Source organism: Photinus pyralis, unplaced genomic scaffold (assembly GCF_008802855.1).
Source record: "Photinus pyralis isolate 1611_PpyrPB1 unplaced genomic scaffold, Ppyr1.3 Ppyr1.4_LG5, whole genome shotgun sequence".
In the NCBI taxonomy this organism is placed as follows: Eukaryota; Metazoa; Arthropoda; class Insecta; order Coleoptera; family Lampyridae; genus Photinus; species Photinus pyralis.
In genome coordinates, this window is record NW_022170596.1 from 7408436 (window position 1) to 7424088 (window position 15653).

A 15653-nucleotide genomic window follows, 5' to 3' on the forward strand; every position below is an offset into this window, starting at 1 on the left:
TTCTAATACACGTTGTATTTGTCGACAAACTCTGGTAAATGTTTCCTTGCTGCTAGGAGATTAACATAATGGACGAAGAGATCTATTACTATCAGAAGTACCGGGTGATTCATTAGAAGTGAGGACAATTTGAATTTCCCGCAAATCAAAAAAATTATGAAGTTGGTACTAATTGATGATCATTTATTTAATTGCAGTGGTGTATCATCATGCTTTCAGTAAATCGTTTACTTATTTATAATCTACAAATATTGCTTCTGTTTTACCACAAATTATAAACTAACACTACACGCAGTCACGTTTCTTACATATTTTAGTGCATCAACTCTAAAAATTGTTCAAAATGGAAAAAGTAATAAACCGCAAATGGCACACAACAATTAACAGCGACACTGGTTTCTTAAATGACAGTCATGACAGAACAAAATTACTAACGAAATTCAAACCGTCAATCTAACAATGCAAAAAATACTAAAACCTTGCGGGCGAAATTCAAGCGATCATCATTTCGATTTAAATCTTTTCCAATTCTGTATCAGGAGAATATAATGCACGAAGGGGTCGTTCTGTTCCTAATACACGTTGTATTTGTCGACAAACTCTTGTAAATTTTTTTCTTGCTACTAGGAGAACATAATTGACGAATAGATCTTTTTCTATCACTATGAGAAGTATTTCAAAGCTTTATTTCGATTTAAATTTTTGCCAATTCTGAACCAAGAAAATATAATGCACGAGTGAGAATAAAATTAAATCAAGGCTGTTTCAATTTCTATTTTCTATCAATCTCGGCATTAGTTTAAAAAGCACCAATGAGCGGTGCAAATGTAGCCAGGCGCAAAAATATTGATGTAAAGATATTTGGAAAAATAGCAGATAGGTACAGGACATTATCATCAAAAGTTGAAGGTTTTTGGAGGAGCTAAAAGATGATAGAAAAATATACAAGGTGTTCCGTTAAAAAAAGTGAGATTTTTTAATATGAAGTTCTGCAACTTTGGACCTACCAAAAAAACACCCTGTAAGCTATATTTTTAATGTTTCATAGTAGATGTATTTATTTGACTTTTACTTAACTCAGGATAAAAATATAAAACCTGGAATCAAAATTTAAGTAATAATTTTGACAATATACTGACGCTTGCAAATGCCCAATTTTCCTTAAAAATCGAATTATCTTTAAAACTATTAGCTTTTCGGATATTAACCAAATAAAAAAGACAATTACACGTAAAACTCAAAAATGCATTCAAATACAGAGGGTTCTATTTAAAAAAATGTACTATTTGGGCGCCCTACTTTGTGGGCGAACCCTGTATAATTCCAAATATTTTTAAAATGCGGAGAATATTCAACCATATCATAATACAAAAACACTCTATCGAAAAATCTTATCTTCAAGGATTAAGTTACTCCGCGCAATCGTTGACTCACCCTGTACAAGGACGTAACAAACTCATCTTTGACGTTGACGAAAAAGAGAAAAAGGAGGTTATAATAAGGGCAAATTTAAAAAGCTAAAGTGATGTTCTACAGTAAAATCGTGATAGAACTGTATAAAACTGAAATGCGACAGTCGAATAGTTCAACACGAGCAAGTAGAAACTTATTCCTTCAACATCGCCGCATAATATAAAAAACATACGTTTGAGAACGTGCGTGGTTACATAAGTAACAAGGTGCGTGATGGAGTAAAGTTAAATGGCCAAAGGATTTATCTATTCTAAAAAGATCAGAATATAATAAACTGCAGATACCAGGCGTAACAATGTAACTTCCGCAATGAACTCTCAAAAAGTTTTTTCCTATTTACATACATATGGCTTTGGAACCCCTCGTGCAACTGTATACTTTTTAGGGCATTTTGCAAAACTATTAACAATTCAGAAACAATACCAGAGATGGGAAATACTGTAATTAAAATAGTTACGACATCGAAAACTGTGGTTGATCTTCAGAAACTTTGCGCTTGAATTTCTCGCACGAGGGCCCAGTCACCCGTCCCAGGGGTGGGACCCTGCTAACAAGAAACTCTGAGTTTCGATTTACACATGTTTTTGCAATAATATTTTGTGTTAGTGGATTCACGCAGCAAATTATCTCGCTCATTAACATTTTCTGCATTGTTCATTCAAAATTATTGATTATTAGACTTAAAACCTTCCTGTCTTTTCATTTTAGTAAACATTTCGAACCTTTCTACCACTTTCTGTCTAAAAAACGTGAAAATTAACACTTGAACCTTAAGTCGTTTAGTTGCTAACACAAATAAATAAATATCATTAAAAAATCACGGTGCGTAAAGAGATAGTGTAATAGGGCGTAAGGACGCCTACCCTTTACCTTTTATGGATGCAATTACGAATTGTGTGTTCAACATAGGTTTATTAGTGTAAATTATTATATTAAATAAATCTATGTGAGGATGAAAATTTTCTCTGGAACACTGAATAAATCTTCAATTTAAGTTAATGTTCCAAACAAAATTTTTGCCCTGTATACCTATGTAAAATGTAACAAAAACGGATTAGTGGGAGAACCAAAGTAAACACTTTTTTCAGTAAATCAGTGTAAATGAAAAGCCCCCAAAGGTCCAAAATTTGCGTCCTGTTTTCCTGCAGCTGTAAGACAGAATGGGGCTATTATGTGCTTTGTTTAGGTTTTTTCTTACCACCTATCAAAATATAAGAATTTGGGGTGGAATAAAAACTCAAAACCTTCCCCATAACTATGGTTATGGCGTTGGTTTCCGCCTTCTCACATTGTCATGACGAACTGTGTATAAATTAAATTGTTTAAGAGACCTTTTTGGTCAATTTTTTCGTTTGTAACGTAGCTGTCCTTACTAATGTTTTAATCCTTATGTTATTTTCCCCATGCACCTAGTTCTAAGGTTAGATTTGTTCAATATGTAACTACTCGTTCTACCATTTAGGGAAACATAGAATGTTAGTCCTTAATTTTAAAGCCAGAAGATAACGGTAACGTCGAAACTAGTCGCAACTATTTATTCCACAATTTAATCAATAAATTTAGACGCATGGGGAAGGTTTTGAGTTTTTAATTCCACCCTAATTTCTTCAATGTCCACCCCATTTTGAGTTCAAGAAAACATGGATACCCTCAGTTGATGTATTGTTCCATCGTTCTTTATTTTAAACGTGTTGTGTGATGCAGAATGGAATCAAAGAAAATCTTTTTTAAACACGTTTTGTATTAGGTCCTATTGCGGCTATCGATTCGACCCTGAAGATGACCTTATAGGTCGAAATCGATAGCCGCAACAGGACCTAATAAAAAACGTGATTAAAAAAGATTTTCTTTGATTCCATTCTGCATGGATACCCTCAATTTATCAAAATATATGTGAATAACTTTGGACATGGGTATAACAAACCTAAATTTTGAAAAGTAATATGCACATACAATTCTTTGACCCACAAAGATCACATTTCCAAAATTCAGAACATTTTTCATAAGAAAATCTTGACTTTAATATTTAATTTAATGAAGTTCCATAGACCAGACTTTTGCCGCATCCAGTATTATATCGTTTACAGAATGATTAGAAATCCTTTTTTTAATAAAAGTACGGAAATAACCGTAGACCGACACGCCTATTCGATTGCACAATGTACACAGCAATGTACGAGTGCATAATGAAAGTATTTATTATTTACAAAATGTAAATATTAAACTTCTATATGTACCTACCTATTCCAAACATAACTATGTGTCTATATTGTAACGAAACAATGCTCTGCGTAATTCGGTATGTAAGTATTAATTACTACCACGTGTGTTATCACGCGATAATATAAAATTAATTATTGATTATTCGATTGAGTACTATTAATATACTTTACCATTTATTTTGTATAACTATATTAGCCAACAGCCTAATATGTCCATTACGTTCTCAACAGCATATTAATATTTTCAAATGCTCGTTGGGGGTAACATTGCATTGTAATTACGAATATTGCTTCCATCATGAATATTAAATTTTCGTAAACTTAAAAGGCACTTTCATAATGATATGATTAAATATTTACGCTAAACCTTGATCTTAATACAATTGGAGCTTTTAAAGGTGGAAGTTGCGAACGTTGTAATCGAAAATACATGAAGCTTTCGTCTAAATTTGTAACCAAAGTTTGCGTCATCATTGTAGCATGAGATGCGAAGGAAAGTTTCGGTTAAGAATACTTTTACTTTTTAATTAAATTAATAATTGAGACCCCAGAAATACAGCGCTGAAATGTTAATGGCGAAACAGAATCGAAATGATCATCGTTCTCCTACCTTATTTGAGAGTACAGCAAAGTTTCTAGCGTGCGTAAATGAATAGACGTAAAAGCGCGATGAGACACAGTGACCGTTCGTCGTGGGGACGCACTGACGTCGCGGTGCCACTGAGGCTACGGCGGCAAACCGACGCTTTTACGTGCCGTGACGGTAACGCCTGCGCCAGATATGGAAGCTTTTAAGGTATTTTTTATAAGCCCTTCACTCCCCTACATATGCATAATGACGGAGGTTTTATGGCTATGAATCCTCGCCACTTTCAATATTTAATGAAAACGCGTATAGGCTTGTCATACAATATTGTCACCTTTGCACTAATAAGATCAAAAAATATCTCTAGAAGGAATAAATCTTTAAAACATATAGGTAATAGGGGTTCAAACTACATTTCTTGTGCGATAAAAACGGCCGACCGGGGTAAATCTCCCCAGCTTTATGTTTAAATACATACCATCACCGAATAAAATACATTGGACATTGAATTTGGTAACCTTCTATCAATATTTCATTAGATGCGTTATAAATATTTATCAATTTCGTTTCATTTACAAAACCCTGAACTAGCACAGATTTTCCTTTCTTTCTTGAAACAGTACGTTTCAACTACTGTTGACATTTGGAAATATGGCTGATTCTAAAAATACACTTTCTACGATTTAGAATTCAAATCCCAAAAATGGCCTTGAGAAAGCTAGAACGTTCGGTCTTTTATTGAGGGCTTTAATTCACGTGGTTGTGAAGCCATAAATGAAATGTTACCAAAGGAATTGTGATCCAAGAAGTTGAGTAATTTTAGAACATTGTCTGAGGAGCTCCAATTTAGTTAACACAAGCGTATTCTAATGAATCGTCCAACTTACGCACAAAGTGTTTTCCAATTTAGAGAGATTTAAATTACTTTTGAATTGGAAATTCACATGATGAACACAAGGTGCGGAACTGCGTTGTCTGACGTTCTACATTGAAAATTATTGTCAATCCACATCTCAAAATTCTGAAACAAACTAAGTGAATTAGCGACTTTGAGTTGGTAGAAATTCCGTAAAGTCGACACAAATTGAATTAAGATCTTCATGTTCCGTTTTAACGCACAAGCATTTGCACAAAGATAATACCTTATTGTCCACAGGTTGCTTTAACCGTTTGACAGATTGAAAAACCAAAAGCGAGCATGTGCTTTTTGTCGCAATCTTAAACATGAATATTGAATAGGTATGTTGCAAGTTAAAAAGCACGGAGCAGCAATCACAGACGTGGTGCTGGGACCAGGATGCAAAAAACGTAGCTTCGTTAAAAGTTTCGACTTATGAAATTATTAACACATTCTATAACTTACAATAGATTTATATCCAATGCTATCAAGTTTACGATTATCCTTCATTCTAACTTGTAGAATTCTTCAATAGATAAATTGATTTTATGAATTATATAGGGTGTTACATATAAGTATGTAAAAAAATTGGGTGGTGAACATGAAAATCACCAATCTGAAATTAATTTTTGAAAATTCGAAAAAAAAATGGCTACACAACAAAAATGAAGAGAATTCCGCGAAATTTGTTGTGTACATACTTGCGGTCAACGAACAAAAATGTCAAGGTTCTAAAGTGTCTTTCCAAACAAATTTTCGTTCCGATAAGAACAAATTCAAGTTCCAAATGAAGAAGAAAGACCAATTTAAGAAATTAAGAAGAAAAAAGAGTCACGAATAACAAAATAATAAAAGACAGGTGAATTACATTAGAGGAAGAGACGAGAACGGTATAGAACAGAGCGAGTCCAAAGAAATCAAAAAGATTGGAGGGATTTGAATATGAAAAAAAATAAATATTAAAGAGTCATCCAATCTATTTCAGAAAAGTTGGACTGGGTAGGAGATCTAGATAAAGATAATAGATGTTAGAAGCGAGGAGTATTAGAAAAAACGTTAATTAAAATTATGAAGATCTCCTTAGAACCAAGAACTAAGTTGGAAACTTAAGGTGTAACAAGCAGAAAGAATAGCAGTAGTTGAAATAGGAGGTAAAAATTAAAGATGAAAGAAGAAAATTCGAGAAACCTTCAAGAAGTTCGATTAGTGCAGTATTACAGAATAAAAAGGTGTTGAATGAATAGAAGAAGTACTGAAGCAAGATAAAGAAATTCGTCAGGAAGTACTCTAAAAGCGAAGACTTATACTACAGAATTTCTGAAGCAGATCATAATCCGAGAGGAAAAAATGACCCAGCGATACCATAGGAAGAATAAAAATAAGTCATTAAAACACAGATTTAAAGAAAATTTGGAAAATAAACATTATTTGAAGAAGAAGGTGAAGAGATAAGATGGAAACTTATCAATTGAAACAAAAGAAGAATATTTAACATTGTGAAGTGAACAAGTGGGAAGTGTAAACTAGAATTTTTTGGGGTTAGTGAGGTAGATTTTTTTACCTTGCCATTTTAGGAGATTACTTTGAGTAGTTTTTGATTTCTTTTAGGAGAACTTTTGACGTTTTTGAATTTCCTTTCATTGTTGTTTTTCAAATCTCATCATTTTTTCTTTGTTTTAAAAAACAGAAGGGGGTACTGTAACAGTAGCTTTTATTTTGGATTTAAATTTTTGAATTTTGATATGAAACCATACAAATTTTGATCATGATGTAAAGAATTCATCTGGATAATTGCGGTCAACGAAATACGTGTCATTACCTATTCATTTTTTTTCCCCCTAATTATTTGAGGCGTCAAGATTGCGAGAGTATAGCTTGAATTACATCCTTGTTAGTAGAGTAATAAGATTACATTCTTTAGACCTCATGAGAGAAACTCGCTAGGAAAAATTTGCGAGATCAACAGATTGACAAACCTAGAGAATTTACGACTCTAAAAGAAGCCTTGGCTATTTAAGATAATATATTTTTCATTATTTATTTAAGATATTTCTGTTTTTTTTAATTATTGTGTTATTAATTATATTAATTTATTTGAGAAATTCAGCAGCATGAACCGCCAAAAATCTAAAGAAATAATTAAGACATTTTTAATTCATACCTGATGTAATTCCAGGTACAAAGTTTAACATAAAAACTCTTATCTCCTCGATTTAGCTCACAACTACGCATTTACAGATCGTGCAAATTTATTCGACATCATGCATTTAAAAGAAGTCTTAATTACCTTAAAGTGTTAATAATCCAAAAATTCCGGTCATACGGCGTACAGACGCACAAGACAAAGTGAAAATATTTCGAAACTTCACTCCTCCACTTTAAATATAGCACTTGAATCTCGATTTAGACGACACTAAGTTCATTGTATACTGTACGTCCCTATCGAACAATATTTCCAAAATTCAAAGTACGAGGCGAAAAGTGCGCGTGGGCGTGTCAGTGTAATACGAGCTTCCTTACAGATGTGTTATAGTCAACCTGTACGCCTTTCCTTAGATAGTCTCACAGTCTCTGCCATTTTTCTTTTTTCCCTTAAATTTTTTTCTCTTTCATCTTTTCTATACCTCACTATTTGCTATTTGGTTAATACAATACACTATCAATAACCATTATAGGTAACACCTACACCCTACAGGTTTATTATCTGCATGTATACGTTTCGCCTTTCGATTCAAATAGGTCGATGTAATTATCGAAATGAAAACGCAAATATTGGTTAAAAGCTTTTCCAGTTAAATTGGTAATTTTTAATTACCTGAACAAAGTTCAAACCGTATTTTAAACTTTTTCTGTTAATAATCCTAATTGGCAATTAGTTCGTTGACAGATTTTCATGTAACTTTTAGTACGCCATTCGTTTTTAACAACTTTTATTGATCAGATCTTGACTTTCATGCGAAATTAAAAGCTTGGCGCTATAATCTAAAATTTGACATAGTGGAGTAGTCCCTACCCAGGTAGCACCCTTCGTCTTTATGACGACATTTTAAAGTCATTTATCGTCTGAGACGTCATACGTTCCTTTCTGTAGGTCAAAATGACGTCTTTCTTAAACTGTCATTATGACGGGCGCAAATTTACGTACGATTGACGTACATCAGTATTTATCTTTAGCCATTAAAGTTAACAATTTTGTAAATATAAAGTGATTATAAAATCAACGCGTTTGGTTAGACTTTCATTATCCAAAGTAATAAATATTGAAATAGGTACTGCTTTAAATTCGCGCCATTTACGGTTTCGAAGCTAGGCTGGCTCATCGTTCGTCTCCGTGTTACGTTTTGCAACAGCTTCGTGCAACGTTCAAGCACGGCATGTGCACAAATCACATAGTGTGTCTGTAAGTGCAGATGGCAGCAAGTTATTAATCGTTAAAGTTTGGCGTGTGTTATTTTATTTAATTAAAGTAGGTATTATAAAAATTGAATTTTTTGAACTAATAATTATTTGATCCCAGGTGCATTCACATTATGTACGCAATTGTTGAATTTGATGATAATCATGGGGGAGGGGTTTGCGCAATACCTTCGTTATGGTTGACACCAAAGAAAAAAGAAGCTTTTTGGCCGCCATTTAAGGATCAAAGTAAATTCGATAAGGCACTGTCACAGCGTGAAGCAGTAGATGAAAGTTCGTGGCAATTGTATAATGTATCAAGAATATTTTACGAAACAGGTTAGTTAGTAAATACTAATTATGAGTATTGAGGTTAACATTTTTTCCCTCTCTTTCCTTGTTTTAAATTTTTCCCTGTAGTTTCGACCATGACTACATGATTATAGTAGGTATTTTGTCTGTATTGTCTGGTTTAGATACTACGGTTACCTTTATGCTCCTTTCACACATGGATTTGGACATACGTTAAAAAGTCATACGTTCCGCATTCTTTTACTATGCTGAAAGAACGAATGAGACCACACAACATTCACGGCACAGTACCATTGTCGTACCATGCGACTGCTGTCCCGATCCACTGCAGTAGGCAGTTGCTGTGCAGCGTCCGTGCGAACCCGAAGTATCGGTTACGTTTTCAATATTGACAAGTCATATTTCCATAGTGTCTGAACCAGACTGAAACATGGTCATTTTTATTTCAACTAGTTGAAATAAAAATGGCCGTAAGTAGGGTCAGTTAAACCGAGTTTAGCTTAACATCCATGGCAACAATCGCCTTAACAATTTTGCTATGGATACGTTTAAACTAAACTTTGCTTAAGTTTGATTGTGCATATGGCCATAACACAGTTTTGTATAAATATTCAATACATCATAATCGAAAGTTTGTACTGAAATCCAAATTTTCAACGACACCGCTTTCAAAATGTCAAATGTTGTTGTCATGACATGATGCTTATGTTAGTCTTACAATTGTAGATGATATTTTGAAAGCAAAAAAGAAAGCAAAAGAAGCTCAAGTATCATCAAACCTCGAAAGTGAAGAAGAGCTCAATCGCAGAGGCAACAAGAAACGAAAATCGAAGGCGACCAAAAAACTTTCTCAATCATCTGATGATGAAGACAGTAATGATTTCGAGCTTTCCAGGCCCCCACCTGTAAAAAGACCAAGCTGTTCTTCTGAAGTACACTCACAAATTGGTATGTATTATGTTTGTCCCTTACATTTTCATCTCTTCACCACACATTTGTAATTATACTCCTTAATTATGCTCATTATCAAATTTTCCAGAACCCATAGTTGTTCAAAGAACTGAATTACAATTACAATCTCAAGATACCCCCAGGTCCACAAATAACCATGATATAATTAGAAATAATTTTACTGCGAGGACGGGTTCAACGAGTGGAATTTCCTCAACTCAACTAACTATAACAGGTATGAAATGCACAGAATATATTTGAGTACAAATTCACCCAATTTTAGAAAAACTGGTGGCTTTGGTTTCAACCATTAAAGAACAAAATGATCAAATTTTAGCGTGGATAGCTAAACAGAGCATCAATGTTACTGTGGCATTTGGTATGCCAGATATACCATACAAATTGCCTATCCAAACGGTTGAAGAATTAGACGAACTAAATATTTATCTCACCAATAACGTGGAAACATTTGACGCTTTGGTATGATATTTAATTATAATCTAGGGACAATTATTTGTGAATTAATTTTCAGAGATCGTATTTGGCTACTCTGGGTGGTAATACTGTTTCATCAAAAGCTAACAGAATTCTTAAACATATTGGGGAGAGTCGGATAACCGTGCGCAGCGGCAAATGGTGCGCACCATGATATTATTTGAATCGTCCTTTGTTTTCACGAAGTGAAACATATAGCGACATCTTCTAGGTATTACATGAACTACAGGTAAAATTCGCGCTATTTTTGAGGTAAACACGCCTACTATATTGTCTGAAGGTTAAGTCAACTGATTTACTGTAATTTTCGTGCTTGTGTAATTAAGTGTTACCTTTGTAAATTAGGACGTTTTTGCTTCGGTAAGTATAGCAAGCTATGCAATACGGATCTGATTATTATTGTAGCATGCTATTTATGATAAATCATTTGTAGTTTTGTTTTGGTGAATTTTTATAAATATTTTGTAGATGTCGGCTAATGGTGCGCGATGCGCACAATTATCCGACTTTAAAATGTTTCATGTTCTATTGGTATTTATCTTCACACAGATGCCAAAATATACCCGAAAATCCAATAAAGCCTCCTGGGACGCTAGTCAAATGAGAAAAGCCTTATTGTTTATTACAAATGGTGGGACAATTAGAGAAGCAGGTAGAAAATTTGGAATTCCAGATGGGCGCATGAGCTTTGTAGTGGTGTCGATTCCGCAGAAGGTTACGTTTGTGACTTTTGCGACCGTTAGGTGACATTTCAAAGGTCATAGAATGTTTCAGTAAAATAAAATGTACCTCGTATTGATTATACACCTTCCTCTTAATGTTTTTCTACTTGCGCACAATTACCCCACCTGGTGCGCACAATTAACCGCATAGGGTGGATAATCATGCGCAGTGCCACTTTTCCTCTTATTTTTTCCCTATCATCAACATGAATATTTAAATCATTTTTGATTGATTTGGGTAATAACCAACATAACAGAGAACAATACTACCAAATTTAAGAGTTGAATTTACAATAGTTTGGAAAATACGAATTTTATCGCTTAGATGCGCACAATTCACCGACTCTCCCCTGGTTCTATCCGATAGTGTTAGCTCTAAATTTAATTACTATGGCCAAAGATCAATTAAAAGAGCATTCTCCGATTTAATATTGAAGGATTTAGTCATCACAAGTTCGTTTACCATTTATATTAATCCATGCTATTTTGTTTAAGGTGCTGTAAAGAAGGGGTTTCCTAACGCATCCGATAAAGAGGTTGAAGATACCATCAAAGTGTGGTTGAAACACTCACAAGAAAGATTGAAAAAGAAAGATGCACAAAAGGATAAGGCGTAAATTAAAACCTATTGTTGGTAAGCGGCAATTTCTTCGTAGGGTGGCACAGTCAGTTCAACAAACACTTAACAATACTTCATCAAGTACACCACTACCGTCAACATCTTCTGTACCTGAAAATCCCAACTCTATTCTTAGAGAAATTAACTCGCCTATATTACATCCATTTTTACATGAGGAATTTGTTGCAAACAATAATGAAAATCCTAACGCCAACGACTCTCAGACCAATTATCCATTTTTACTTCCTTCACAGGATATTTTAGAGCCATCTTTACTGGTCAGCTTAATGCATTGGTGTGTTACTTTTAATATCCCACATATAGCTATTACCAGTTTATTACATATATTACATCGCTTTCATCCAGAACTTCCGCTAAGTTCTAAAACCTTATTGGGAACGCCTAGACAAGTTAATACTACCAAAGTTGGAGATGGTCAGTTTTATTATTTTGGGTTAAAAACTGGTCTTTCATTTGTACTTTCAACAATTTCTGAAATTAAAGATAAAATAGAAATTAGTTTTAATATTGATGGTATACCGCTATTTAAAAGTTCAAATCAACAATTCTGGCCAATATTAGCACTTGTAAAAAATTTTAAGAGTAAACCGTTCGTTGTGGGCATATTTTCGGGTACATCAAAACCAAAACCCTTGGAATTGTTTTTAAATGATTTTATTGAAGAATTAAATTTAATAATACATAATGGATTTGAATATAATTCCAAAGTTTATAACATTAGTGTGCATAGCTTTCTTTGTGATGCTCCAGCCAGAGCTTTTATTAAACATATAAAATCACACAGCGGATATTCAAGCTGTGAAAAATGTACAAATCCTGGCAAATATAAAGACGGTAGAATAATTTTTGAAACTGACTCTTTTTCAAAGCGAACAGATTCTTCATTTCTTCTTCAGCAGGACGAAGACCATCATACCGGAATTTCTCCGTTATTAAAGTTAGGTATTGGATTAGTCTCTGTGTTCCCAATAGATTACATGCATGCCTGTTGTTTAGGTGTTATGAGGAAACTACTTTGTTTTTGGTTAAATGGTGCGTTAACAACAAGGTTGCCCAATCAAAAGGTGAATGCTATTTCTAATATGTTAATTTCATGGAAGCAACATATTCCTTCTGATTTTAATAGGAAGCCCCGGTCACTTAGTGAAGTTCAAAGGTGGAAAGCAACTGAATTTCGCACATTCTTATTATATTTAGGAGCAGTTGTTTTAAATAGTAACACACATAAAGCTGTTTATGAACATTTCCTTCTATTTCATGTCGCAATATTAATTCTATCTTCAAAACATTTGATATCAAAATTTGGATGTTCATATGCTAATGAATTGCTAAATACATTTGTGAAACATTGTGAGAAATTATATGGATCCCAGTTTTTAATTTATAATATTCATATTTTATTACATCTATCTGATGATGTAATTAAATATGGGCCTTTGGATCAATTTTCTTGTTTTCCTTTTGAAAATTTTCTGGGGCAAATTAAACGTTTGATTAGATCACCTACCAACACACTACAGCAGGCCTGTTGTAGAATACAGGAAATACAAAATATTCGTTTTAATGTAAATCAGATGCATCCACCCGCAAATATGCTTTTTCCTCATGATTCAGGACCAGTACCTCCACAAATTGCAGCTGATAATTGCAAACAATTTCTCAAGTGTTTCCATAAGGGTTTTGAAATTTGTGTTCATTCTTATTCAAAAGCAAACTCCTATTGTATAACAAATAAAGGAAAAGTTTTGCAAATTCAAAATATCATTTTAATGCAAGATAATATATTAATTGTTGGCAAATTTTTTCAGACATATAATTCTATATACACCTATCCTTTAAACTCGAAAGATCTAAATATCTATCTTTTATCCGATTTATCACATAATATTGAAATAAGCTCTCTTGATGAAGTTATGGGAAAGTGTTTAGTACTGCCTGCAAAAAATAATAATTGGGCTTCATTCCCATTAATCCACACCTTCGATGAAATTAAAGCATAGAATGTATTTTAAAACGAATTTTTCTAATTCTAATTTGTTAAATAGAAAATAGATTTGTGCATTACTTTATTATCCATTTAGTTTATTTCTAGAGTGTATTTTTTTATTTTTAATATACGTTTTTCCATTATAAATTTATTTCATTACAATTCAAAATCGTCACCAAGAACGTCCATACAACGTTTTGAAGACGTCTAATAGGACGTCACTAATGACGTTCTATAGTACGTCAATGAATAACGTCATTTTACCTGTGTCAATAGTACGTCTATTTAGGGTGATATAAACGTCTTTTTGACCTTCCAAATGACGTACGTGGTGATTACATGGTAGGTAAAATTGACGCCATTTTGACGACAGTGTGCTACCTGGGTATTAATGGCATAAGCCATCCGAATAGAACACGATAATGTAATGGAAATCCAATTTGTCTGAATATTGAGTTTTACAGTAAATGCCAGTAAAGTGTGCGACATGTAAGTAATTTAAATTTAAGGAGACCGTCTATGTATCTTCTGCGGTATCAAATCTATACGACATCGTAGTCATCTCAATTACCAGACTAATTATTTTTGTTGATTGGAAAAGACGAAAACATCAGCACCAGATCGTGATAGACAGACGTAAAATGAAATCATTCAAAGGGCTTGAAAAGAGTGGGATTATTAGCACGAAGCATTTATGGAAGGTGCGCCAATTGTGTAAAAATAAGTTAAAAAGCATCACGGTTTTATCACAAACGAAATTTAAGTTTATTGGCTTTGCAACCGTATTTGATCACAGTTTGGTCTGAACCTAGCGGGTAGAACCGCAAGGTTTAATAAGTGAACAATCTACTAAAGGTTTCGTTTTCTTCTGCCTTAGTTGACTGTAGTAATCTTTGGAAAACATCACGAATGCAATTTCCTTAAAAGCCGTATTAAAGTGAGAATACCTAAATAATATTGATATACCTCTGAAATTCGAAGTTACCAACCTAGATGTGATGACAGACAACAGATTTACATCGGAGATTAATAAATAGGTAAAGCGAGCTCATACATATTTAGAATTGATATACAAATCGCCGATATTTGTCGCAAAAGACCAAGATAGTACTCTGGCAAGCACTTGTTTTTCTCAAATTCGTGTTTGTCTTATTTATGGTATAAGAAAACAGCTGGTACAAATTGACAGAAGAATGAATGGCTTAAAATGAAAGATCGAAGATATATGAGACTGCTTGTTTATTAAAATTTTCGCTTAAATTTCGGATGGAAAGCAATATTTTGAAGAATACCAATACGAGAAACACATAACTGGTACGTACCTGTATGTATTTTTCTACATTGGGGTTGCTATAAAACTGCCGAATTTATTTCCTATGAAAACCTCATCTCTTTTTGACATATTTAATTGTTGTAATAATTCATTTACTTAATATTCTTTAATAAAGTGAAATTTAATTAATGAAAAACGAATAACGCCGTTTTGGTATCCCTCGCCGAATTCGGTGCGATGACGCACATTTTGTCTGTCGTATTCTAAAAGGAAAAAAAAGCGGGAAAATTTGTTTCGCCTCAAAAAGGACCAATATATTGGTGAACTCTTTTTTAGTCAATCTCATCGTATTATAGGTTGGTAAAAATGCGTCGCATTTTAAATCTCCGCTAGAGTGAGTTTATTTCTAACAAATACCACCGAAAATAGGAAAATTGCGTTTTGCGCGTGCGCAACATGTTTTTTTTTGTGCATCTGCAACATGTTTTTTGCGCATGCGTTTTATTTTCTTTTATTAGAGTGATCTACCATCAAAATTTGGTGCGGATTGCGCCATAAATATGAAAGTTGCGGTTTGCGCATGTGCAGCAGGTTTTTGCGCATGCATTTTGTTTGGCTTTATTAGAATTTCGTTTAGATTGCTTCAAAAATAAGAAAGTTGCGTTTTGCGCATGGGCGCCATCGATTAAGCGGTTCGA

General features: G+C 33.6%; 1 protein-coding gene and 1 long non-coding RNA gene across 16 annotated transcripts in view; one reads left to right on the top strand and one right to left on the bottom strand.

Moving 5' to 3' along the window:
- LOC116170913 overlaps positions 1 to 4420 on the bottom strand; it is an 86237-nt gene extending 81817 nt beyond the window's left edge. Inside the window, exon 1 of the long non-coding RNA XR_004145345.1 lies at positions 4306 to 4420. This is a non-coding gene — a long non-coding RNA (uncharacterized LOC116170913). The remainder of the gene's footprint in view (positions 1 to 4305) is intronic.
- A 4119-nt stretch (positions 4421 to 8539) lies between these two features.
- On the top strand, positions 8540 to 13811 carry LOC116171856. 15 transcript variants are annotated; one of them, XR_004145543.1, is made up of 8 exons: positions 8540 to 8645; positions 8697 to 8914; positions 9614 to 9835; positions 9927 to 10073; positions 10122 to 10318; positions 10371 to 10693; positions 10883 to 10985; positions 11551 to 11669. XR_004145543.1 is itself a non-coding variant. In XM_031488877.1 (7 exons), the coding sequence occupies exons 2-7, from the start codon at positions 8710 to 8712 to the stop codon at positions 11670 to 11672; spliced, it is 918 nt and encodes a 305-aa protein (XP_031344737.1). In that variant the 5' UTR covers positions 8540 to 8645; positions 8697 to 8709; the 3' UTR covers positions 11673 to 13301. The 15 variants fall into 15 exon arrangements, 7 of the variants coding, with proteins under 7 accessions (XP_031344737.1, XP_031344736.1, XP_031344738.1 ...); XR_004145539.1 differs by having other exon boundaries at positions 10371 to 11090; positions 11551 to 11670; XR_004145540.1 differs by having other exon boundaries at positions 10371 to 10985.
- The last annotated feature ends 1842 nt before the right edge of the window (positions 13812 to 15653 follow it).

Excerpts from the sequence above, each read along its gene's own strand:
- LOC116171856 (XM_031488871.1), top strand. The coding sequence starts at position 11,650 with ATGCACAAAAGGATAAGGCGTAAATTAAAACCTATTGTTGGTAAGCGG.